This window comes from Ursus arctos, unplaced genomic scaffold (assembly GCF_023065955.2).
Source record: "Ursus arctos isolate Adak ecotype North America unplaced genomic scaffold, UrsArc2.0 scaffold_29, whole genome shotgun sequence".
NCBI classification, from domain to species: domain Eukaryota; kingdom Metazoa; phylum Chordata; class Mammalia; order Carnivora; family Ursidae; genus Ursus; species Ursus arctos.
The window spans coordinates 2,894,638-2,920,972 of NW_026622974.1; the positions used below are offsets into that span (position 1 = coordinate 2,894,638).

Here is a 26,335-nt window from a genome sequence, read left to right on the forward strand (position 1 = left end):
TAATTCTCTCTTTTGCTCTTTCAAGTGGGGGTGTTCACAGCTCCCTATCTTTGGATGCATCGCCATCCTTTGGTGGCCCCTAATTCTTGCCCACTCCTCTGTGGGAACCCTGTTGAAGTGATCGGCAATTGAACCCTTTTGTGTGTGTCCACCTGTTCCTGGAACAGAACTTGGTCTGTAATTCCCTACCACCTGCCCGGAGTTCCTTTCACTCTTACAGGGGGAATGGGAGATTGGAGCCCTCTTCCCAGGGGCCCATTCATTTATCCCACCTATTTTCCAAGCTCCTACCATACGCCAGGCACCAAGTCGGTGCTAGGAAGGTGCTATAAATGAAGGAAGCACCCCCTCTCTTCCCAGATGTGGCAGTGATGCTGATGTTGTAAATCTGCGTTGGTGGGATTTTAAGCCAATTCTCTGGGCTCAGGGAGTGAAGGGAGACCCTCAAATGAGTCATCTGAGAGAGTTTGGGACATTTCTGGTCATCTCAGCCAGAAAGGCACGTTTGGGCTTCTGTTCTGAGTGTGAGTTGAGAAGTCAGGATGCCCACCAGGGTAGAAATGGGGGCCCAGGCTTGGACCACAAAGATCTGCCAACTGAAGATTGGTCTTGTCATGGCCAGAAGCATAATGCCCTAAAAACAAAAGAGGATTATCGGAAAATTTCAGTCTAATGAAAAGAAAGAAAACAGTTCCTCCAGAGAGGGGCTGATGCCCACCCCCAGCACCGAGTGGACGCCACACGGTGGCACTGTCTCCCTGCCATGCCCTGGCCTGAGCCAGGTCACAAGTCCTTCCTTCTATACCCAGAGCATGCTGGGCAATCAGGGATCAACAAGGATTTAAACCCTAGGCCAATGTGCAGCTAGATCAGCCCTTCCTGACATTATCTGACCATGAAACCGTTTTAAAAGCACTCTAAATTTTGAGACAGCCACAGGGGCTCTGGAGTTATCATTTGTACCAGGGTTAGAATAGAAACCAAAAACAGTCCTAAAGACAAATTCGTTGCTGCAAAATTTGACAATTTTCCAAAACATTCCAAGCAGAATTTTTAAAATTACAATATAGAAAAATCAGATAATTTTTAAAGACCTAGTGTTGAAATTACAGCAAGATAAGACAGTACTTACTGAGTAGGTGACACACGTCAGTGATGTCAACAGTTACTTGGTAAATACTTAAGCAGTTGAAGCATCACACCTGCAAAGCCACAGGCAATTTACCCCCAGGATCACCTGCCACACTTACATAGGGCACAGGTTCAAAGAGAGATTATTTCTATTATAATAACTATATAAAATGTGTTCAGCATTTTAGTAATCTTTTAAAAAACTATTAACTTTTAAGTGAAAAAATATATTTTAAAATGCACTCCAAAAAGGCAAAAGTTGTCCACGGTTCTACCACTCAAAACACAGGAATGTTTATTGAGTGCTTACTATGAGCTAGGCATTGTTCTAAACACCTTCCATGGGTTTCGTCATTATGTGTGAGGTAGGCAATATTATTGTTCCAGGCAACTGAGATCCAGAGTCGTTAAATAACTTGCCTGAGGCCACACAGCTAGCACAGATGGGAGTTAGGTTTAGATCCAAGTAGTGTGGCTCCAGAGCCAGTCCTCCTAATCTTACTGAATGGAATTTTCCTCCATTCCTCTAACCTATTCCCCAGAGAGCATCACGACTGCTCTTTTGGTTTTTGTTCATCTAGCTTTTTTTGCTATGGTCACATACAGAGACACAAACATAAAGAAGCTCATGCTAGACATATTATTTTGTGGCTTGCGTTTTTCATTTAATAAATCTAGAACATTTTTCCATTTCAACAGATAGCTACATAATATTCCTTGGTGCAAATATAGCATAATTTCTTTAATCAGCCTTCCATTATTGGATATTAAAAGAGTTCCCAAGAGTTAACTCTTGCAACTTGTAATAAGCATAACTTACTTTTCCTTACATTAAAATGTTTGGAGAAAATATATTACTAGCATGGATTATTTTCACGTGACACTTATTAATGTCTTTTAAAGCACTAATGGTTTGTGGAGCACTGGGAAGCGAATCTAGATAACTCACTTTGGTAAGCTCGGCTTGCGATCCCCTCCTTCTGCGCCCCAAGTCACATAGCAGTCACTCACTCCGCCACACCCCCACAGCACCAAACCATCCCCACAACTCAAATATCTCAGCCTAGAAGACAAGACCTAAAAGAACAGGGACTAGAGAGAGAGGGAGGATCCATACTTCTCCCCAGCTCACGCCTAGCTTTTGGACTTCTGAGTGTTTGGTTGAGGAGACATGACTCCTTCAGTGAAGACATTAATGACCACCAGGGGGTGGTCAAACTATTCAAGAGCTGGAAAAAACAGGGTGGAGGAGAGACTGACTGGGGAGGGGGCGGTGAGCCAGATGGTAGTTGCCAGCTATTGATGGCAAGATAAATGTGGACTCATGCGTTTCCCTGAAGCACAGAGTTTCAGATTGTTTTGATGACTTTTTGTTGGTGTCAGCCTGGGTTTCCTTGAATGAAGCTTCTTGAAAGACAGGACCCTCGCCAAAGTCCAGCTTGTGTATTTGTTATGCATATGACTGCCTCAGTAGGAAGGAAAAGGGATGTGTTTTGAGAAATCCAGTAAGGATTTGGGGGGGGGGGGGACGCTCAGGCAGGAGAAGAGGCAGTAGCAGTTAGGAAAAGACAAGGCAAGCCTAATTTTTGACCCTTGGGAAACTGCATTAAGATTTAGAATTTACATTAAGAACTTTTATTTCACCATGCCATCTGGGTGATAAATGAGAGGAGGGAGAGGTCACTGATGATTGCATCGTAGGTTTTATGGGCCAGGCGTGGAGGGGGCAAACTGTAACTTCCAGAACTCAGTCACTTGGCCACCTCTAACTGCAAGAAAGGCTGGACCGTAATCATCTAGCTATGTATTCAGGAAGAAATAATTTGGGAAACAACGACTTAACCTCTTTCAAGAGTCAAGACCGGGAAATTACTTAACCTGTCTGTGCCTCAGTTTCCCCATCTTTAAAATGATGGGAGAGTACTTACCTTATGGGGATGTTTGAGCCATTAATGTACATAGAGGAATGTGGCTCATAAGAAGCACTCCATAATTGTGGGCTTACTAGCCTTAATCACTGTATCCCCAACCCTGAGCAGGGGCTGACAGTCAGCAGACCCTTATAAGTACTGTGTAATGACTACAACTCCAGGTATTCTAGTCTGAGTAAATCCTTTGGGTTTGGACAGCTCATGAGGAACCTGATCCCTGGGATAGCTCATGGTGCTATAGCCAGGAAACCAAGCTGAAAAGACCCTGATGAAGATGGGCTCCCTCAGTGGGTATGTAGACTAAAATATAGACCAAGAGGCACTGTCAGGAGCCTAGAATCATGGAGGACCAGAGGTCAAATGAGCCCTTAGGTCAGTGCCAATAACCTTCTCAGAGCAAGGCCAGGTAGGGTGGGAGGTCTGAGTGCAGTAGTTGCCCGGCCTCTAGCAGTCAGATATGGGGAGCTGGAGGGCAGGGCAGAAACCTGAGGAGCTAAAGTGATGCTCAGAGCACCCTACTCTCCACCCCCTTCAACTAAGTGTTGTTCCTGAGTGTCCCCATGCAGCCACAGACGGGGATAGAACCACATCCTCGGCCCAGGTAACCTGGGATGTCACAAGTGACAAGTGCTTACCTCGCCTGCCTCCCTAAGGAAGACCTTGTCCTCGTACCCCAGCCTGCCAGACCTCAGACCACCTGCCCTTCTCCACTCCAACCCCTCTCCCTTTCTGGCGGTGAAGCAGCCTGACCTTCAGGTCCCATCCTGTAGGCAAGGTGGTGTCTCACTGTGATTGAGGGCAAGCTGAATGACAAAAAACATTCACAAACAAGCTGCTTGAGCAAGAGGCGGTGAATTCCCTGTCCTCGGAAAGATTGAGGCAGACACTGCATGACTCACTGGGATTTTGCGGTTGGACTCACTGGCAGTTGGATTTGATGATCTTTAAATGTTACCTTTGAGAAGTGATGAATCGGCAATTCAAGCAATCTTTCCCATGACATGGCAGGATGCCCCCCTCCGCCCCTGTGGCCTGGAGTTCCCACAGTTTGGAGTCACTCCTTTGGGGAGCCTAAAAAAAGGGGCTCTGTCTCCATAAGGGCCCTGAGCAAGTGTTCTAGGGCAAGGGGTAGTCTTCAGCCTGCTCTGCTGGAGATGCAGCTGGCAGAGTAGATGATAGAGTCCATGGAAGGCAGAGGAACCAGGTCAGTTCTGGTGGAGCTGCAGGGAACACCATCAGGAAGGAAGTTCCCATGGCCCACCTTGACCAGCAAGGCCAAGGGTTAGGGGAGATCCCTGAGCAGCAGGACTGCCCACGTCCTGTTAGAGTCATTTGTGAGAATCAAAATCGGAAGGTCAGGAAGGAGAGAAGGAAGTGGTGTGGAGAGATAGAACTTCCCAGCCTAGCTTAGCAGCCCTGAGAGATAGTTGGGGAGGGGCTGTCATGAGGAGTGTCACCAAAGAGGAACTTGCACAGTGTGTCAGGATTTCACAGCCCCTGGTCAGGAAGGAAGTGAGGGTCACAGAGTGGGGAGAAGATTGGGTCACTCAGAGGCACTGGGGTCCAGACCCTATCTAATTGGATTCTGCTCTAGTAGCCCTCCTCCCAGATCCTGGGGAAGGGAGCAGGTAGGTGTCCAGAAACCCCTTCTATAGGTCCCAGAGCCTGCCCATCACAGCCTTCACACTTAAAGTTTCTCCACTCTGGGGTGATAAAGATTTTCCTTTCCTCCTTCCTCCTCATCTCCCTTGTAAGAAGGGTGATCTTTTGCTGGTTTGGGACCATCTATGCCACACTGAAGCCCCCCCCCCGCTGCCCCCCGCCCATCACTGGTAGAGCAGCCCTGTGCCTCACAGGTATTCACTAAGTGCCGTACTGCCCAGTGAAGTCTGTCTTTAGCTCTTGAGCTCCCTGTCCAGGGCAGTCAGTCGACTTAGAGGGCTCTGGTCTGGTTCCAGCGATGCTGGCATATTCCACAGTCAGAAGGGGGTCAGGCATGGGCTTCAGGTTGGGCTGGGTATTAACATAGATGGAGTCCTCATGGCCAAATTGGTTCAGGTGGGTAAGTGAGGCATAGCAGATGGCCCCAGTGTCCTCGTCAGAGCCCATCTGTTGATTGGAGCCCTGGGAATCAAAGAAGACAGATGTTCATTGTACAGAGCATAGTTGAGAGTGATCAGGGGCCCCTGGAGCTGCCCAGAGCTGGGTGGAGGACAGAGACAGGGATACGGTGTGGAACAGAGTATGGACCATGCAGAGCCTCTGGGAATGGCTAAAGGCAGCATCACTGATTGATGTTTCAGAATAGACTAAGAAAGAGGATACATAGCACTAGCAACACCTGGCAGCTTGATAAAATCTCAGGCTCCACCTAAGATCTCTGAAGGCAGTCTCTGGGGGTGGGGCCCAGGAAATTCTGTTTGAACAGGTTCTCCAAGTGATTTTTATGCACACTCCAGTTTGAAGAGCATTGAGCTAGAAAAGCACTTGGTAGGGATGCCATTTATAAAGTTGATTCCAGCCTTACAGAGGGTTGAAACAGATGACTTTAGATCCTCCCAATCCTGCCATTTTGCAATTTCAAGAGTCTTAGGTCTTTAGACAAGACAGACCTACCCAACGGCAATGGCCCGGTCCCCAGCTCCTGATGAGAGGGCATCTAGGGAGCCATATTTTTACCATGTGACCCCCATGTCCCTAGCTGACTGGACTGGTGGCAGCCACACCATGAGATGGGGTCCCCCGCACTAACAGTTGACTCCTGTGGGGGTGAAAATCAAAAGCTGGGGCAGTCAACTTCTCTTTCTCTCTAAGAGGTTTGAATTGGGAAAGATGGGGCAAAGGGTGCATGCAGATGAGGCAACAGCAGCGTGAGGAGTCACGAGTGAGCCCAGGTCCAGAGTGAACAGAAACTACAATACACGCTGGGAAGCTGAAAAAAAAGAACAACACTGACAAACAAGATACCCAGGAAAGCTGAGATCGCCTCTGCCCTGGTGAGGGATCCTTCCTATGCACAGTGCTCTGTTCCTTCTGGGCTGAGATGTTGTTATAGATGTGGTGGGATTTGTCCTCACCTGTGAAGAAAGGAGTCCAGTTTGGGTCAGGGACCTCTCCCTAGGTCCTGTTCCCCTGGGAAGGAAGGGGTGCTGGAGGTCCCCACTGGACAGAGGGACTGGGTCTGGGTCCGCAAATTCCACCCTGCCCTGGGGAGTTTGCCAGTGGCCAGCACGGAAGGGTGTCCAGGGATCAGACGGTAGTGCCAAGGAGCAAATCAGACTGGCAACATGCAGCTAATTTGCATAAAACTGGTAAAGCTGAATCCATTCCAGGCACTGAAAGTTCCAAATTTAAACATCCATTTAAGTACAATCTATTTGTTGGTGAAGTTATCTATAAGGTTCAAAATTTTGGACCAGGAACCACAATGAGAAACATTTTATCTTACTCCCACTATACAAACACACACACACTCTCTCTCTCCTAAAATAAAAGTCCAATGAAAAAATATTTATCCTTCCAATGTGCAAGCCATTGTGACATTTTGCTTTGCTGTTTTATCTTATGAAAATCATATTGTGACCCACTAAATTGACTTCACATAGTTTGAAAAATACGTGTATTAAATTTTACAGCCCATGACTATTTTATGATTTTTATAGCTCGAAAAATTAAAATCATTGAGGTCCAACACAGTGCTGACCCGCTTCCACATGTCAAAGTTGTCAACAGAGATGTCACTGGGTTATATGGTAAGTAAATACATAGCACATATGTGCTGAGCAAACCAAACAACAAAAAACAGGGCAGGAATCATCCAAAGGCACTAATCTGATAAGTCTTGCACAAAATGCTGGTTATTTTACATGTGATCAGTGCTAAAAAAAAAAAAAAACTTACAACTTGGAAGATTAAAAAATCCTTTAATGCTTTTAGGAAGACAAAAATTTAAAACAGTAGTGACAATTAAAAACAATACTGTTGATCAGAAAAGGTTTTAGATGAATTTGTTTTAAAGTCCTGTAAGAAGATGGCAAAATATACACTCCCAAATGGACTAGAACACCCAGTTTTAGGCAAATTAGGCTTGGAGGCTGCTGACCTTGAGCCTCCGAAGAGAGCGATCTCTGACAAAGCAAGAGAACCTAGGGGATCCTGACCACTTCGCCTCACAGGCCTCAGTTTCCTTGTTGGTAAAATGGGCACAGGAAGCCTTCTCCTCAGGCTTGCGGGCACGGGAGTATCATGGCTAAGCCCTGGGTGGTCTGCTCGGAGCCAGCACTGGGGTTTACCTTTCCCGGTGTTCCTCCGGGCTTTCCGGAAGTACAGGACCATGAGGAGGGTGAGCACCAGAAGCAGCAGGACAGCCACCGTCGAGCTGGTGACGATGAACTGCCAGCTGCCTTGGGGGCTTTGGAAGAAGGAACGACCAGCCAGGTGAGGAAAGTGGGAGCCAACCTTCTGCCCAGAAGCCATCCCTCTCCCCACGCAGGTGGTCATGACAGAGCCTCCTGCTGAGCTGGCCAGGAGGCAGCCCCATAGTCAAGGGCTCTGCCCGTAAGCCATGCACGTCCCGCCGTGTCTGGGCTTGTTTCCTCCTCTGTGAAACAGGAATGTCTTTGCTCCTTTTCCCTTTCTGGCTGCTGTCCCCTAACTCGCCCCCCAGGCCCTTGCTGCAGGGTCTGTACTCACCCTTCCTGCATCCTGCCTTTAACTATTCTTGGTCCCGGTTCCTCACCCCTGCCCGTGAGATGCACTCAGCTCTCAGAATACTGGTGCCCTGTGACCAACAGCACTGCCACGTAATGAACACCTTGGAATAGAGCCTGTCTCAGGTCAAAGGCAGAACACAAAGGTCGGCTTCCTTACACCACAGCAGGAGCCCAGGGAAGGTGCCTGGGGTGTGTCAAGGGTCGAAGCCCTAAGCCCGGGAGGCAGCTATTTTAGGGACACCTCTCTGCCCCATGACCAGCACCATCTTGTTTCTGGGTATAATGCCTTGAAGCAAGGAACCAGGGTTTGTGAGAGCCCTGGGATCCCATCACAGTGATGGTAGGTGGGGAGAGGGCAGGGGAGGGTGGAGAGCAGAAGAAAACAGCTGTCGGGTCAGTCCCAGTAACCAGGGCCTGGGAACCATCAGGCAGGGGGAGAGAAGAAATCAGGCCACAGGTGTAGGAACTACAGAGTGCGCCCTTCTCCTGGACCCCTATGGCTTTGGGATAGAGAAGGGCTGGAAGAGGGGAGAGGCAAATGAGGCAGCCCTGGTCACGTCCCTGGCATTGGGCCAGGCCCAATCCCACCTCACCCGCACAGCCACTCTGTATGATGGTGGTTGCCAACTGCGGCTGCTTGTGTCCCCCAAGGCAAACTTGGCAATATCTGGAGAACTTTGGATTTAGTTGTCACAGCTGGGTGGGGTGGGGGATGTCTGCACTGTTGCCATCTAACGGGTAGGGGCCAGGATGCTCCAAAGACCCTACAGTGCACAGGACATCACACATCAATAGTGCCAGAGGCAAGCGACCCTGCTGTAAGGTGACCATGTCATTGGCCCCACTCTGCAGATGAAAAAACTGAGGTTTAAAGAGGTGAAGTGACCTGGTGCAAACGGTTTGACTCCCATGTCATCCCCTGAGAGCCAGTTAGCCATGCAGACATGGTAGCTGGAGGCATTCGGCACAGGTGGCCGTGGGTGGGAAGAAGCGGAGGGTGGAGAAGATAGGGAGGGAGGTGACAGTACCTGTCAGTGACAGGGCTGGGGGTAGAGGTCCAGGTTGTGGTCCCGCTGGTGCTCCTGGTGGTAGGCAGGGTTGAAGCTGCAAGAGACGACAATAAGGGGAGCACTTCCATGTGTCTGCCCCACATTCCAGGCTCCCTCCTTGGCCCTGGGGAGGAGGAGCCCACACAGGGCCCTGGGCCAAGGGAGGACTCTGAAAAGCACCATATGCCCAGCAAACGAGGGGAGGTGTTACTCTCTGCAGGGTACGCTCACAGTCAAGTGCTCCAGTACGAGTGGCTTTAGGTTGGGATCACACTGTCACTGGGAGATTGGGTATATTGCACAGTCTCTTCTGTTTTCATTGTTCATGAACATGTCATGCATTCTCAACTTATAATGTGTCCCACCCACCTGCCCACCCCCATTTTTATCTCTTCTGGATCAATTCCTGCTCACTCACAAGACCCAAGTGGTATCACCTCCTCTGGGGAGTTCTCCAGGAGAATCCATATCACTGCTCTCTCCAGCAACCTGGTCGCCCTCTTCACTGGGCCGCCATCCAACAGGCTTCCATCACGCCACCTACCACCCACCATCCTAACCCTTCACTTATGTGTCAGCCTTGAGTGCAGGGGTCGGGAGGGGGCACTGTGGGTTCCTCCAGCACAGGATAGGGTCTCAAGGTGTTTGATTCCCCTTCCAGAGTGCAGCCCCTGCCCTACATGGAGTGGACAGTGAGCCATGGCTTGAATGGTGACAGACCAAGAGCTGACCAGGGTCCTCTGGGTACCCAGCTCACCGAATGGCTGAGCAGGCTTGGTGGCTGGGCGGGGGTCAGGGAAGATGCTATTCAAGCCCTGGCCATCACAGGGAACTGCAGGGGGGCTTTGCAAGTCAGAGGTTTTCAGGAAAAACACCTGGGGCCTCAGTCAGAAGTACCACCCAGCTTCCCACCTGAGGCTTAAGGTCTCTCGACCCTAAGGAGCAGGTCCAGGGTGAGGACCCAGGCTCTCTGAGCCCTTGGCCGCTATACCACCCTGTCTCGCCCCCAAAGTTTCACGTCTGCCTCACTAGCTGGCTGTCTCCTGTCTCTCCACATTTCTTAACCCACCCAGCGACCGACAGCTCAAGCACAACCCTTTGAGAGAAGGCTAGGGGTTAGGGCCAGACGTCGGGATGCCCAGGAATGGCCCAATCAGCCAGTCTTGCTCAAACCTGAGGAGGCCTTACAGTCATTACGAATCAATGGACGAGTCTTGTTTGTGACAACAAAGATGTTTAGGGAAATGCGTGTGATGGGAAAGGAAGAAGCAAGCGGGCCAGCAGGTCTGAGCTCTGGTGCTCGTCTGCCCCTCACCAGCAGTGACCGTGGGCAGGGGGCTCCAGTTTTCGGCTGTGAGGGCACCGAAGACAATTATTTTGGAGTCCTTCCTAGCTCTAAGATCTTGTGATTTAGGACGCCTGAGCACCACACAAAGAAGGGAAAGAACTCACCCCGAGACACCACCAGACGGATGTTTCTGTGAATAAAGATCCAGGGGGATTTGTAGATTCCGCAGGAATACGATCCAGAGTCTTCTACCCTGAGCTCGGTCATGGTGACGAGGAAGTAGCCCCTGCTGACGTTATCCTGAATGGAGTTTCGAGGCTTCTGGAGCAGCCCCGGGAGCCTGGGGGAGGTGACCAGCAGGTCACAGGAACGTCCCGGTACCTGCCTGCACCAGACTTTCACCGGGTTTGAACCTTGCTGGGCCTGGTATGGGCACTTCACGGAGACTGACCCCCCTTCCAGTTGATGCAGCGACTCTGACTTCTGCTCCCACGAGCCTGAAAATACACTCTCACGTCAGGGAGCCATTCCTCAGATACTGCGGGGCTGGCGCATGGGCGCCTCGCTCCTCAGAATGCGCCCCAGACACAGGGGCCTCTGGCCACAGCCCACCCTGCGTTGCCCTTTCATGCCCACCCGCCTCACCTGGCCATCTCCCCCTCCTCTTGCCCCGTTCCCTCCCTCTGCCCTCCTCATCACCTGAGGCCAGGAGCACCAGCAGGACAGGTGGCAACAGGAGTGTGGCCTCCCAGGCCATGGGCCCTCTTCTTGAGCTGGGGTGGGAGCAGGGAAGCCCTGGGGAGAGGGAGCCAGAGCTGCGGCACAAGGGTGGGGATTCGGCCCAGCCGCTCTCGCTTGTCCACTTGTTAGGGAAAAAGAGCGAGGAAGGCCAAGTCCTCCAGGGGGGCAGCGGGAGGGCTGGGAGGAGGGGCGCTCTTGGCCTGTAGGCGGGCCCCTCCTGCTGCAGGTGCTACGCGTGGACCCAGTCCAGTCTCAGGGCTGAGGCCCCAGGGAAGTCTGAGGCTTCTGCCAGCTCTCTTGTGCTGGCGTCTTCCTCCTTGTCACACTGGGGTCAGGATGTAGAAAGCTGTAAAAGTCCCGGAAGTAACTCTGGTGAAACCAGAACCTATTTCTCCTTTCTCCTTCTCTCCTCTATCCTATCACTTCCTCCTGGCCCCAAGTACCTCCTCTCCACCCAAGTAAAAAGCCCCGACTGAAGGACAGTGACAGAGTTAGGGGACCCTTTGGAGATGCACAGTGGTCCGAGACTTCCTGCCCAGGTCCATCTGGGAGCTGGGGAGCTCTGTGAGGATTGAAGGGACAGAGGAGAAAGGAGAGGGAGAGTCATTTCCAGGAATGGAGGTGCAGGCAATACTGCTGGCAAGGGTGGGAGAGAGTGAAGCTGGGGACATCATCGGTGGGGACGGGGTTGGGGGGGGAGATAGATGCAGAAGGACAGGAGGCTGGGGAGGAGGTCTCCTCCAGGTCACCACATGTCCCCAAGCTCCCAGCCTGCCATAATCACTCTGTAAGCATTTGTCAAAAGACCACAGTAATCAAGCACATTTTCAGGGGTAATTGTCATTAGAAGAACTACAGAAAAACTACCATCACAGGCTCTTTACAACCAAGAAACCAATGCAGTGTGGCATGTCGGGTTCGTGGGGCACAGACCCTGAGGTAGAGATTAGCACAGGAGGCCTTAAGTGCCTGGGGACCAAGCCGGGAAGAGAAGGACAGGAAGCAGGACAGGCCAACAGGAAGCTCAGGCCAGGGTGTGCAGAGTTCTGAGGACAGGATGCTCTCTCCGGAATGGCAAGGGGCTGCTGGGGCTTCAGACCCTGCGGCAGCCAGTGGGGGGTGCGGGTGGCAGGCCATCCCGGGGGTGGGGACCTGGCTCTCTGCAGCTGGGGCAGCCCCCATAGGGGGCCGGCAGAGGAGGCCTTCCTCTCTCACGGCTCCCAGCAGTGGGGCAAGAAGTGCATCAGCCTGAAGAAGCAGCAGCCTCAACTCAGTTTGAGGCAGCCGTGTGGGAGATCCTAAGGCTTGCTTTCTGACCTCCCCGTGGGGGTGTGTGTGTCGCACGGTGACAGATCTGCCTGCCATGCTCTGCAGGGCAAACCCACCTCGGTGCTGGGTTTTCTTTAGGTGGCTTGCCCTCGGTCACAACAGGAAGCCCTTCACAGGTGTGTCCCATCATCACAGCCCGCTGCTCAGGAAGCTTTGTGGCCCTACCCACTAAAGGCCCAGCAGCCCCGGCCTGTCTGATACCCCCACCTGCCCTGCACCTCCCTGCCCTCCGTCTGCCAGGGCTCTGGGTCCTCCTGCCACCCCAGGGAGAGGAGGAGGAACAGGAAGGAGCAAATGAGACACTGGGGCTTTGAGGAAAATGTCCCAGAGCACTGGAGGTCCAGAGAGGCCACCCGGGCCCATCAGAGCTGGAGAGCTGGGGCAGGGGGTCTGGACCCCTTTCTCAGCGCCCTGTGTCCTTACTGTGGAGTTCATGTGGGGGCAGGCTCCGTGGGTGGGCACCTCATGCAGGCTCACCCCATTCCACGAGCCCCTCATCCTGGGCTAAGAGGGATGGTAGGTCTCCTAAAAGCTTCCCTGCCTAGCATCAGGGCACAGCCAACGGTCTCTGCCTGGGTCCAGCGCCCACCACCCAGGGTCTGGCCATGTGCCCCTCTGCCCTCCCTGGCCCCTTCCAATTGAAAGCAAAACAGAGAAATAGAGTCCAAAGGTCTTCAACGCAGACAAAGCCCATCAGAGCTGGAGGAGGGCTTGAGGACCAGCAATCACGAGGCATTTACTCAGGTTCATGAGGTTCAAGTTACTCCATTTTATCCTGAAAGCAGTCTTGAGAGGTAGGAGTTAGTGCCCCCTTTCACAGAGAGGAAAATGAGACCCAACAGGGTTAGTAGCTCGCACAGGGTTACACAGAGACAGGCGGCCTCACTGGGTCACAGTCCTGAGCCCTCTGCTGCTCTCCCACAGGACATCCTGTTCTCAGACGAGGCAGGGCTGTCGGTGTGCCGTTGTGGATCTCGAATGGAGGGGGGCTCTTAGGGAGCTATTTTCTCCCAGGGAAATTAAGCCCCCTCCTAGTTAGACACCAAGGTTGTGGCCACACCCTCCCGGTAGGGAGGATGGATTTCACTGTGTGTGTGTGTGTGTGTGTGTGTGTGTGTGTGTGTGTGTGAGTGTGTGTGTGAGTGTGTGTGTGTGTCCTAGCACCAGGCTTGTCAGTTCCTCAATGGGAGTCTCTCCTCTAGTGCCCTCCCCTGGACATAGGAAAGAGGTGCCTCCTTCCTTCCTGCTGTCCCCCAGGATTGCCTCCTGCCCGTTCCTCTCTCCCCACGTCCATTCTGGAGTGGCCCCCTTGCTACCCATCAAGGCCGAGCTGTGTCATTCTCCTGACTATGATATTTGCTCTCCCCCCTGGGAGCTCCCCGCCCTGGGGCGGAGAGCAGAGATGTCACATCGATCCCTAGGTGCTTATTCCCCTGCTCCACGAAACAAAGCCAGCCCATATTCTCCAGTCTTCACTGTGGAAGAGGCCAAGTCTGAACCAGGAGCCCTTGAAGCAGAGGCCAGACTCCTAGGGCCATTGGGCCCCCCACGAAGCTCCTTGGTTCCGTCCCCCCACCCCTACCCCACCCAGGCATTCCTCCAGGCTGTGCTCTGCTCCAGGCTGTCCTTTCTGGGTCATAAGTAGCTCCTCTCTTCCCAGGGGACGATGAGTCCAGGGGGGAAGGTGGGCAATCTACTTTCTCTGAGCTGTGGCCTCTCCTGCAGTGGACTCTGGAGGGCCCTCAGTCTCCTGTGGAAGCTCAGACCTGGAGCTGGGAACCAGGGGAGAAGCCCGGAGTGCAGCCTCTGCACACCAGTCTGGGGACACGCTGGTCTGAAGCCAAGGGGCTCTGGGGGACCTGGTCACAGCTTTCTCTGGGGGCCGGCCAACGGCAAGCACCAGTGGGAGGGTGGGCTCTGCTGCCTCCCAAGACTTGAGGGACAAGCAGCTGCGGTCAGGGCAGGGCACATCCAGAGGCCCATCAGAGGACACAGGGCCCCGAGGGTGGGGGCTTGGACCACTCTGGGGTCCCCTGCTGCCAACACCACTGTGGACCTCCAGCTCTTAGTTGCGGGTCCTTTCCCTCCAGGGCAGGGCCCTTGAGACACTGGATGCCTCTGGCACTCTTTCTTCCCCAGGCACATGGGGAAGCTTGAGGGGAGCAGAGGGAAGCTGAGGACACAGGGTTCTGGATGGGGAGAAGGCAGCTGTCTACCTGTCTGCTCCCCTCTGCTCCATAGCAAGGGGTCCCAGGACCTGAGCTCTCTGTCTGTGTGCAGCACCATCGGGGCTCCCCCGCCACCCAGCTGGGACCCAGGGTTCTGCGGCTCTGAGCGGAATCCCCTCGGTGGCTTCCCCTGGGGTTTTCTGCCCAGTACCCCCAACTCTGGGGGCTGCCCCAGGTTCCCAGCAGCCCAAGGGGACTGAGCAGGTGAAGAGCAGCCTCTGGTTCTGGGGAGGCCTGAGTCCAGCCTTGGGCAAGTTCTCTGCCCCCAGCCTCAGCCCAGACACGTCCCCATCTTCATCTTCCTCTGGCCTCCAAAGGCCCCTCCAGGAGGAGCTCACACACTCCACAGTTAAGTGGTTTCAGACCAAGCAGGCTTCCACGGAGCCTCCAGTCTTCCAAGTGGATCCCTCCAGGGTCTAGCAGGATCATTGCACACCCTGTAGCCTGTGAGGACAAGGACAGAGTTGAAGAGGGGCAGGGCTCCTGCTCTCTCCTCCTCCCATGATCCTGGGCCAGTCTGTCCCCTCTTCCGGTTCTGCCCTCTGCTTCCTGCCTGGTCGGCCCTGGAGGGTCATGCCATGCTGTTCCTGCCTGCCCACCCTCCACCCACCCTCCTCCCTCGCCTGGGTGCCAAGTAGTCCTTGTGGCTGGAGCAGGTGAGGACACACCACCTGGGGACAGAGTGTGTCAAGCCCCAGTACTCTGCCCTCAGGAAGCTGGGAGGGTGACTGTACTCACTTCCCATGTGTTTCTTCTTCCAGAACCCATAAACCAGGATCGACATCACAAGCACCAGCAGGAGGATCAGCAACCCCAGGAGCACGACGCGGTATGAATCCTGGTGCCTGAGGGGACGGGGCAGAGCGGGGAGGAGGTGAGCATCCAGTTACCCCCACCCTGACCCACGACTTCCTGCATGCCACGAGAGAAGCCCGAACCTGCAGAAATCCTCACAGCCCTGGTGGGGGTGATTGCCTCCCTTCCTTGGGGACCCAGCTGTGGCAGGAGGAAGTGAAGAGCTCAGAGGTCAGGGGAAGAAGTCCCAGGTGGAGGGAGGCATCTCTCCCCTTTAGCACCTCCCCTCTGTTGTTCCCCCAAACCTGCTCATCGCTGAAGATGAGGGCTCTAAGAGACCCCCATTTGTGGCAGAAGAGACTGAGAATCTTGCTCTCCCCATATGAGAGCCTCTCCTCATGGCCCTTCCCTCCTTTGTCCTCTGAAGCAGATGCAGTAGGTGCTTGGCCTGTATCCCCTTGCCCATAGACCACTTTGTGTGCACCAGCCCTCAGCACCCCCATCTAAACTATTTTTCAGCCTGAGGACTTTCTCCTGTTACTACAGCTCTCCTTGCCACCCACGGCAGGCAGCCCCCAACTGATGACCAACACTGGTGTATTGATACCCCAGCTCCCACACCCTTCAGCTGGGAGTCTGATCCTGGGCCCCAGAGCCTCCCCCGGGCTTGAGCTCGGCTACCCACAGTGGTGGCCAGCTTGATTCGGTTCTCTACCAACTGCTTCCCTGTCTCCCTTCCCCATGCTTTTCCATGGATCATTGCACACCCTGTAGCCTGTGAGGACAAGGACAGAGTTGAAGAGGGGCAGGGCTCCTGCTCTCTCCTCCTCCCATGATCCTGGGCCAGTCTGTCCCCTCTTCCGGTTCTGCCCTCTGCTTCCTGCCTGGTCGGCCCTGGAGGGTCATGCCATGCTGTTCCAGCCTAGTCCCAGAGGCTGCTTCTGGGGGACCCCAAATTAAAGCATCCATTTCCCACTTCCTACCCCCAAGCCACATCCTTGTCCTGCCCCTACCTTCTCATCTCCATCCACAGACTTTTATGCTGACCCATCCCCAAACCTCAATTCTCACTGCCGTCCTTTATGTCACATCTCCATCCTGGCATCTGGCCTCCCTCCCACCTCCCATTCAGCAGCAGGCCAGACCGACTTCCTGAACAGGAGAGCTCTGCTGTAACATCTGCACCTTGAGGTCCGTTCAGGCACCAAGAACTCTTGCCGTATCTGGTCAAAAGTCATCCAAGTCCAGGACCCACGGGTACCTGATCGGGGATAACTTGTTGAGGAGAGACCCGCTGGTGTGGCACATTCCCGTGGTGGGCGATCTGGTGTGCAGGTGCCCAGCCCTGGCAGAGATGGCTGCTGGGCCAGCAGAGGAGGCTATGGCATCGCTGGGAGACACAGTCACTGTCTGGGATTCCATGGTCCTCCTGGGCCCCGTGGTAGGAGGGCCAGTGCCAGTGAAGCTGAAGCCTGTCACGGAGGTCAGTCTGATGGACTCTGAGGCAGTGGGGGGCACAAGTCGGGTCAAAGTGAGGAGGCCAGGTGTGAACACTGTCATGCTGGTGGTGAAAGGGGCATCAGGGCCTGAGGTGGGGGCTGGGCCCGATGTGACAACAATTCCACTCTTGAGGATACTGGCCAGCTGTCTAAAAGGAGTGCTTCTTCTGGTCGTGGAGGCTAGGGGCCAGAGAGGGAGGAACGTTAGATTGAGTCAGGGGCTTCGCTGATGGGAGCAGATCCTCATCTCCCCTCCTTGACCCAGGACCCAGGACTTTGCTCTACTGTGTGACCAGATGTGGGTTTGTCAGGGAGAAGAAGTAGGCCCAGTAAAGAAGGAAGTGACTCTCACAGTTTCTTTAGCCCTCCCTGTCAGGCCAACTCCCCTCCCTGTCCCCATCTCTCTAGTGGCTTCCAGACCCTCCTCATTCCTGTGTGCCAAAGAGATTTCTTCACTATGATGTTGAACAGAGACTTTTCCAGGTGCTCCATAATTGGTAACCAGGGTCCTCAAATAAGGACAAGGAAGCATCGAAGGCCCACATTCCAAAGGATGCCTCCAGGAGCAGGGTCAGATGCTCTTCTTAGGAGCTTACGAAGAGATACCGGCTCCCATCATCCATCCCCTCAGCCTTTTACCTCCTATTTTCTATGAGGCTGGTGTTTGGATGGTGGAAGAGGACAGGGTTGTAGGAAGTGTGAGGTCCCATCTGGGGCAGTGTGGTAGAATCTATCTCCACAGAGAACAAGAGAATTGGAGACAGATGGTGCGGGAGAGAGAGGGCTGGCACAGGCTGCTGCATCCTGTGACTGCATGGCATGAACACACTCTTGAGGACCAAAAGGCCACCATGGAAGGTGCCCGTCTTTCTAGGCAAGACAACTCAGAACAAGCGGCATTGGTGAAAGTGGGGATAGGGGAAGAGGCTGACCTGGAGCCAGACCTCCCACATCATCCTAGTCAGCAGTGGAGGGACCTCAAAGACCCTTCAGAGAACTCAAGTGTAGGTGCCTTGGGAGAGCCAGCATTTAGACACCCATCTTACAGAGGATCGATCACAAAGGGCTGGGTAGAAAAGAGTAACACCCAACAGAGAGAGAACTATGGTGGGCAGTGAAATCACACAACCTCTTCCGTTTCTTCATTCCTGCCTCAGTGCACCAGGGGTTTGGGAGGAGAAGGCAGGACGAGGTCACTGAGAAGAACCCCACCTGCCCCACTCACTCAGCTGTGATGAAGGAGAGGGAGTTAGGCAGCAGCCTATCCTCTTCCCTACTCTGGGTGGCTTGGGCCACAACATGTGGTCTTTAAAAAGGAGTAGAAGAGCATATATTGCTAGAAGATTCGAGTTTCTAATGGGCTGCGGATTTTTTATTTCCTAATAACTGAAAAGGTCTGCAAAGTTGGAATCTCCCCAAATGGTCTTTAAAAGGTAGACCATGGGATTTGACAATGGGGGGTGATGGGGATATGCACTGAGAGAAACAAAACCATTTCATGTTTGTATCCCTGCAAATTAAGACTTCAATACACTTGGTTTCAACTATTCCCTGGGTCTGAAGCAGGACTGGAGAGGGGAATGAGATTTGGGCCCACATCCTAGAAAGAGCAGTTGCCCTTGCTCAGTCACAACAGAAGAGAGGGATGCAGGCGGGTCAGGGGAATGGGGAATGGTGGGCAACTCATGTCATCATCACTGGCTGCTTTTTTCAGGTTCTCTTGATGGTTCTTCACTCTTTCCTATCTTATAAATGTGGGAGGACTTCCGGGGTTGGCCCTTCTCTCTTTTTCTACACTGAAGGGAGAAGTTTTACATCCCCTTGATTTTTTAACAGCTTTTTTGAGATATTATTCACATTCCATATACAATACCCATTTGTAGCACCAAATCCAATGAACTTTAGTATATTCACAGTCAGGCAGCCACCACCACAGTCAATTTTAGAATATATGCATCATCTCCAAAAGAAATCCCCACCCTTTAGCTATTACCCTCTACCTCCCCTTCCTTCCCCCCAGCCTAAGCAACAACTAAACCTCTTTCTGTCTGTGTAGATTTCTCGAATCCCCTAGACTTTAAACTGTCTTCACAGAGGGTCGCCTGGGTGGCTCAGTTGGTTAAGTGTCTGACTATGGCTCAGGTCCTGATCTCAGGGTCGTGGGATGGAGCCCCTGGTCCTTCTGGCTCCCTGCTCAGCGGGGAGTCTGCTTCTCCCTCTCCCTCTGCCCCTACCCTCCCCCACTCATGCTCACTCTCTCTCTCTCTCTCAAATAAATGGACAAAAAAAAAACTTTAAAAAAACAAATAAAACTGAACTATCTTCATAGAGATACTTCCAGGTATATCCCCAGCTCTGACCTCTCACCTGAGCTCCAGGCTGATATATTCACTGCTGCTCCATTTGCCCACCTAGGGTTCTAGGGGGTGTCTTAAACTTAACATGACAAAGTACAGCTCTTGATTTTTCTCCTCCAAACTAGCTCCTCACCAGAGTTACCGTACCCAATAAATGATATTGTCACGCACCTTGCTGATGGAATAGAAAACCTCAGAGTAAATCTTGATTCCTCGCTTTCGTTCACCTCCTAATAACCTCCAAAGGGTACAGGGTGCGCAGGAAGTCTGAACATCACAGATTTTAACCCTTCCACTTCTCTGCACCTCCAGGGCCCACGTCCTACTTTAAGACACGGTCATTCTCAGCCAGAATACTCACCATGGTCTCTCTGCCCATCTCTTATCCTTCCACTATCCATCCTCCACACAGCAGCCATTATAATCTTAAAGACAAGCCACAACACACCCCTGTAAACTATCTGATAGCTTCCTATTGTACTAAGAATAAAACTCAAGCTCCACATCATAGACTTTAGGGCTGCTGTTTGACTTTCCAACCTCATCTCCTGCCATTGTACCCCACACTTAATACGGGGCAGCCACAGAGCCCCGCCTTATACAAGCCCAGCCCTTTCTCACCTCAGGGCCTTTGCACATGCGGTTCTCCCCGCCTGGAATACAAAGCACCCACATTTCAACAGGGCTAGAAATCTCTCCTCACGCAGGGCTCTGCTTGATGTCATCTGCTCAGGGAGGTCCTCTCTGATCTCCGGCGCTACAATAGCTCCCCCCACCACTGAGTTACTTTCCAGTTTGTCGCACGGTTTGATTTTCTTAAGAACATTCCTTGTTATCTACAATTACTGGTCTGATGATGTGCAGTTGCCTGTCATCTCTCTTAGGGTAGGACTGTGTCCAGTCCCTGGCCCAGAATCAGGACTCAATGAATATATATTGAACAGATGATGGAATAAAAACAAAGCACATGGAGCCCAGCCCTAAGTTTGAATCTTGTCTCTGCCACTTGCTAGCTCTGTGACCCTGGACCAAGTCAGATCCACAGAGGGCTTTTTAGATCTCATTTTCTTCATTGGGAAGGTGGGGGACAATAATGCCCATGAAGATGTCAGTAAAAGAACCGTGAAAACCCTGTAGCACAACACTCCCATTGGTGGGTTATTCTTCTCACTACCTCTGCTGCGAGCAGAGTACGGGGCAGGGAGGACACCCCTACCCTCCCAGTGCCCTGGCAGGCCTGCTCACCTGGAGACACTTCCAGCAGGAAGCCCATCAGGGGGTACAGGGTCCCGGAGCTGTTGCGCATGCACCAGTACCGGCCAGAGTCCTGGCGCCTGAGGGTCGCCATGGTGATCTTGACCACCCTGGCCTTGGCGTCGTCCTGCAGCAGGTAGCGCGGCCCTTGCACCCAGCCCCGGGTGAATCCAGGCTCACACCTCTTCCTCCTGATTTTGCACCATACCTTGCCCTCCACGTGGTTTTTGCGGCTCTTGTAGGAGCACTGCACAGACAGAGTCTCCCCTTCAAAGTGCTGCACTTTAGTGTACACGCTCTCGGCTGGGGCACCTGGGGAGACACTGCTGGTGAGCAAGGTCTGGTGAGAGAGGGGAAGGAGGCATCTCGAAGGTCAGGGTGAGGGGAGAGGAGGTGGATACTGCCCTGCTGTCATGCAACTCAGAGTTTCAGGGAGAAACAAAGCCCTACACTGAAAGAACTCCCCCCCACCCCCCGCCATCTGATTAGAGGAGATGCACAGGCCCTGCTAAAAGCAAGCTCCCAGTCTGAGGAGGGAGACACAGGCCACTCCCTCAGGGAGCTTCCAGTCTGTTGGAGTAGACAGTAGCCCTGTCCTCTGGGAGTTCCCAAACTGATGAGGAGACGTGCCCTTGGGGAGTTCTAGGATGAAGATAGAGGGCTAGCCCTCAGGGAACTCCCAGTCTGATGGTGGAGACACCGGCACAGCCCTCAGGGAGCCCCCAGGCTAATGGAGGAAACTCAGCCCTTACACTCAAGGAGCTCCAACTGACACAGCCCCTTTTTTCACAGTATTTTCTAGCCCAATGGAAAGTAATAGCCCCATCTTCAGGGGCTTGTGGGAAAGACCCAAGTCTTGTCCTCAGTGAGAGAGATACACAGACAAAAACAGAAGTCACAAAGGTATGAAATCCCAGAGCACAAACAATTTAGATAGATAAGAAAATCCAAAATTTGAAAAAATTAAGAGTAGTTATTTATTTCACAAATAAGTTCATCATAGTTATCTTTTAAATAGCGAGTTGTTGTAGTTCATTTTAGGTGCTATTTCATTTTAAAACACTCTAGTTGCATAAAACCCAGAGATTAAAAATGCCCAAACATGCTTCTAAATTCCCAATGGAGTGCAAACTGAAGAACAGTACAATTATTCACTCTTCGTCCACAGTCTGTTATAGTCTCCACCTAGAAATAAGATGTGGTCTGTGCATTTCACAATCCATGGCTAGTGGGGAGAGAGTAGAACTAGGGGAATCAGGGGACAGGGAGAGGGACAAAACTGTGATGGGCTCCCTCCACTCCACTGCCCACCGTAAGCTCATCACTTACTCCTCTCACAGCCCCCAGAGCCTGCCGTCAACACACACACACACACACACACACACACACACACACACACACACACACAAGTTTCTCCCCAGCAGGACAGAGTGAAGAGCACACATTTTGGAGTCTAAATAAATATGGGTTAAAACACTGGTTCCACCATTGACTAACTGTGTAAGTAGACCCCGTAAGTCTCTGTTTCTTATCTGTCTCAGGTCGGCTGTGGGAACTGGGCCCCAGGACAGTGCCTGGAAGGTAGCTGGTGCTCCACGTGCTTCCTTTTCTCAAATGCAGGTTGTTCCAGACTTCTCCAGTGGAGCCCAGAGCTGTGATGGCCAAGGACCCCGCACACGACAGGAGCTGTCTACCTGCTTCCAAGCCAGCTGCACTGGAGCTGAGGCTTGGGGTAAGGTAGCACCCGCTCTGGGCATCCCTTTGTCCCACACAAACCAAACAGAATGACCCAACTCAGTGATTTGGTGGGTGGGAGGTTTGGGGACCCCAGGATTGCTCCGTACAGGAGACACACTTCTGCCCTGGCAGAGGGAGGAGGCTCTCTAGGAGAGGTGCGGGGTGGGGTGCCCTTGGGAAGGGTCTGTGTTAATTTGTGCCCACCTTCCACTCCCTCACAGGCAGTGGTCAGAACTGAACAGGAAAGGGTGACTTGGTGGCCATGGCAGTCAGGGAGGCAGGAGTGGGGGAGGCCCCCTCAGGGAGCATTTAGTAGCTATAGGGGTGAGCGAGGCCTTCAAGGATGGCTTCCCCTCAGGACAGGGGGATGGGGACAGGGGGTAGTGGCACAAGCCACTTAGCCAGTTAAAACACACACACGTGATGCAACAGTTCTTGTAAGAACCAAGCAGGGCTTTCTCGACAAGGGACAGAGGTTTTTTGTGTAAGGAAATCGAGTGTCCATGGTCAGAGGTCCTGACCAAGCCTGGCAGATGAAGGAGCCCAACCAGAGAGGGTTCAGAGCTTTATCTTAGTTTGTGAGTCCTGTGTTAGCTTTGCTGGGGGCCAGATAGTGGGATGCGACCTTCTTACTGGTTAGGAGCTGCTAGGTCAGCCCCATGTCCTCTCCCTTCTCCTCCAACCCCACAAGGCATGAAATAAGATTATTGGGCAAGGAAAAGTAGAGAGGGAGAGTCTAGAAAAAGGCCATTTCCTCCCACCTAGGACAGCTCCTCTGCCCTCTCACCTGAGACAGGGCCCTGTAGCCACAGCAACAGCAGCAGGAAGGCAGGAGCCATGGCTCCATCCAGCTGGGGACAGTCACAGGCCAGCAGGGGGCCGAGACACCTCGAATCCAGGGTTAGGGGCCCAGGCCAATGCAGGATGTGCCACTTAGGTCTGCCAGGGAAGGACCTGGCCTTCCGAAAGTGCAGTTGCCCATTTAGGGAAGTGAGGAAGTTGTGGGACCCACTGTGATCGGCAGACCGCAGGGCCCACAGAGCCTACGGAGGGCGGTGCTGGCTGCTGTCTACGCCCTCTTCCCCGAAACTTCAGGCACGTGTGGCTGCTCCACCCAGTCTGCCCCCCGCCCCCAGCCCAAGGAGGGCTGTCAGAGTCAGAAGACTTCCCGTCCTCTGGGTCCCCTCCTGGAAACTGGCCGGTGGGGGTGCCTCCTAGCCGGAAGCAGGGGATTGGTGTAGGGGGCTGGGGGTGAGTTTTCTGAACCCTCAGCTACAGACTCCCTGGGATTCCCAGGGCTCAGAGACCCACAGGTAGGGGCTCGGGGCTGGGGCAGGGCACCTCGGATCCTAGGTTTTCGCCAACACACATTCGCAAGGAGGTTCTTTTAGACTCCATTCATTCATTCCCTCAGCCCTCACTGATGCGCACTGATGGGCCCTGTCGTTCCTGCCAATTGCTGGCGGGTCAGAACAGCCCCTCCCGCTCACACTGGCGAAGAACTCCTTCCGCGCTCCCAGGCGATCTTATTTCTGCCGCGGTTCGAGTGACAGGGAAGAGAGATGCAAATTGTTAAGTCTCGGAGCCTAGTTTGGGCTCAGGGTGGGGCTTCTGTGCTGTCACACGTGGGGGCGCGCCCGCGCGTACACACACACACACACACACACACACACACACACACACACACAGAAGCTGGCTCTCCGTTTCAGTACGCACTTGCCTCCTTACCTTTATCCCTCTCTTCAGTTCTCCTACCTTCCGGTCTAACCACCCACCAGCTAACCGCCCGCCCTCACACCGCCTCCCTCCTGCAGGCACCCCCTCCCCCGCGTCTCCAGAAGCCACGCCCCCAGCCCCCCGGCCCCTGGGCTGGCCCCTGGGCTGGCCCCTGGGCTGGCCCGCTGCCGCTCGCGCATGCCCACTCAGCTTCCTCTCCCTCAACCCTATCTCGCTCAGCCAGCCTCCCGGCGGCAGCCCAAATGACCCAGCATTTGGCCCAAGACCCCACCCTTCACTCAGTCCCGAGCTCTAAGAATCAGGAGGATAGACTTCCGACGTCCAGGAGCTGTGTCGTCTGCTCACTGGGGGGTGAGGGGGCCTTCACGATGATGTGTGCTCCCCCTGCTCACCTATGCCAACTTTCTTCTCCTTAGACAGGACGCACAGTAAAAAGTCTTCAGCTGAGCTTGAACTCGCAAACCCCAAACCAAGGAAGCTTGATCTTTGCTGACTCCAAACTTTGAGTCTCTTACTTATTCTCCGTTCATTCATTCATTCATTCATTTGTCTTTACAGTCTTAGGCGTCATGCGAGGCACCAGGCATATGGGGTAGAGAAGTGAGTTACAGTTGTCACTTCAGACCTCTCCGCTCCCAGAAGTCCTGTTACACTTTCTTTATTCACCCTTCCTGCTTAATATGTCTTCACTGTCCTCAGATCCGTGCGTTCAAAGGCTCTCTGGCCTCCCAACACATCTTCCTTCCTTTTTTCCTCCACCCCAGCCGTAAGTGGCTTGAAGAGTGGGGAGTTCCATTTACCTCTTGTGAGGACTTATTGCCTGGAATCACAGCGATAGCTGTGACGATAAAGCCATAAAAACCCAACACTCTCATTCCACTGAGAGAGGAAGTATAAACTGGATTCAATGTTTCTTGAGAGAAATTTGGAAGGATTTATCAAAATCTCTAAAAATGTGTATACATCAGGCTTTTATGTACAAGACGATTTAACACGGCATTCTATTTTTTTCTTTACATTTATTTTTCCATCAAAAAACCACGGTCTAATGTACATAGAGTAAAATTCTTTCCACAAAGAAAACTCCAGACTCAATTTTCTTCAACTTCTTTAGGGAGCTGCATCAAATACTTAAGACGGAACAATGCCAATGTTACAGAAACTATTGAAGGTAGAAAAGGAAACATACCCCAACCTGATTTGTAAAGCCAGAATATCCTTGACACTAAAACCTGACAAGGACATTAGAGGAAAAGAAAAGTACAGTTGTGCGTGCCTTATGCACATAGATAGAAACATCTCTAACAGCTGAGTAATATTCCATTGTATATATGGACCACAACTTCTTAATCCAGTCATCTGTTGAAGGGCATCTTGGTTCCTCAGCTATCAAAAAGAACGAGTTCTCAACATTTGCTGCAACATGGACGGTACTGGAGAAGATAATGCTAAGTGAAATAAGTCAAGCAGAGAAAGACAATTATCATATGGTTTCTCTCATCTATGGAACATAAGAACTAGGAAGATCGGTAGGGGAAGAAAGGGATAAAGAAAGTGGGGGTAATCAGAAGGGGGGATGAAGCATGAGAGACTATGGACTCTGAGAAACAAACTGAGGGCTTCAGAGGGGAGGGGGGTGGGGGAATGGGATAGACTGGTGATGGGTAGTGAGGAGGGCACATATTGCATGGTGCACTGGGTGTTATACGCAACTAATGAATCATCGAACTTTACATCAAAAACCAGGGATGTACTGTATGGTGACTAACATAATATAATAAAAAAACATTAAAAAAAAGATTTAGGGAGAGAGAAAAAAAGAAACATCTTTAACAAACAATAAGCAAATCAAAACCATCAACGTATATAATAACATTAAACAATATAACCAAGTGGGTTTTATCTCAGGAATCGACCTATGTTCAACATTTGAAAATCAGTCAACCTAATTCACCACATCACCGGAATAAAAGACAATTACGGGATTATCTCAATAGATGCAGAAGAAAGCATTTGCACTACTTCCCCCCACACCACCACCAATTCGTAATTAAAAACTCTCAGCAAAGCAGCAATAGAAGAGAATGTCCTGGTTTTAATAAGGAACATTTGCCAAAAACCTACCTTTAACATTATATTTATGGCAAATATGTTGGCTAAATTTCCCTTAAGATTGTTCATGGTGAACGTAGATTCTGAGAGCTCAATGCCCTGGCCTTGCTGGATGTTCAGTGTTCTGAATGTGACTCTGGGCTTTTCTTGTTTTATGGATGTGATAACTTCTTCTGTTCCCTGAAAGATTTATCTTTCACTCACAGGCAGTTATTCTGTTTATCCAACATGATTTTCTCTTAGGCTATGAATTTCCTAATGTATAGAGCAAACAGAATAATGGATCCTAGTTGTCACATCTTATTTGTGGACAAAGCATTTTGGAATAATTGTCTTCTGCTCACATTTTGGGCTGCCAAGGCATCTGTTTTTGCCATGTTAATTGCATCTGATTTTTTTTTTAACTCCTAGGAATTCCTCAGTCTCTGGTCTGCT

At 52.1% G+C, this 26,335-nt stretch overlaps 2 protein-coding genes across 3 annotated transcripts; both read right to left on the reverse strand.

The window, feature by feature from the left end:
- Positions 1–1,774: 1,774 nt before the first annotated feature.
- LOC113261316 (CMRF35-like molecule 5) lies at positions 1,775–11,388 on the reverse strand. Of its 2 annotated transcripts, none has more exons than XM_057303979.1 (6): positions 10,811–11,388; positions 10,276–10,451; positions 8,803–8,878; positions 7,355–7,473; positions 6,030–6,139; positions 1,775–5,186 (listed from the first exon to the last, which is right to left on the reverse strand). In XM_057303979.1, the coding sequence occupies exons 2-6, from the start codon at positions 10,376–10,378 to the stop codon at positions 4,926–4,928; spliced, it is 669 nt and encodes a 222-aa protein (XP_057159962.1). In that variant the 5' UTR covers positions 10,379–10,451; positions 10,811–11,388; the 3' UTR covers positions 1,775–4,925. The 2 variants fall into 2 exon arrangements, with proteins under 2 accessions (XP_057159962.1, XP_026363268.1); XM_026507483.4 differs by having other exon boundaries at positions 10,276–10,608.
- A 1,466-nt stretch (positions 11,389–12,854) lies between these two features.
- Positions 12,855–22,990, reverse strand: TREML2 (triggering receptor expressed on myeloid cells like 2). Its single transcript, XM_026507482.3, has 5 exons — positions 22,839–22,990; positions 20,306–20,626; positions 16,466–16,883; positions 15,148–15,254; positions 12,855–14,853 (listed from the first exon to the last, which is right to left on the reverse strand). Exons 1-5 carry the CDS (start codon positions 22,888–22,890, stop codon positions 14,759–14,761), a joined length of 993 nt encoding a protein of 330 aa, XP_026363267.1. The 5' UTR covers positions 22,891–22,990; the 3' UTR covers positions 12,855–14,758.
- Positions 22,991–26,335: the final 3,345 nt, after the last annotated feature.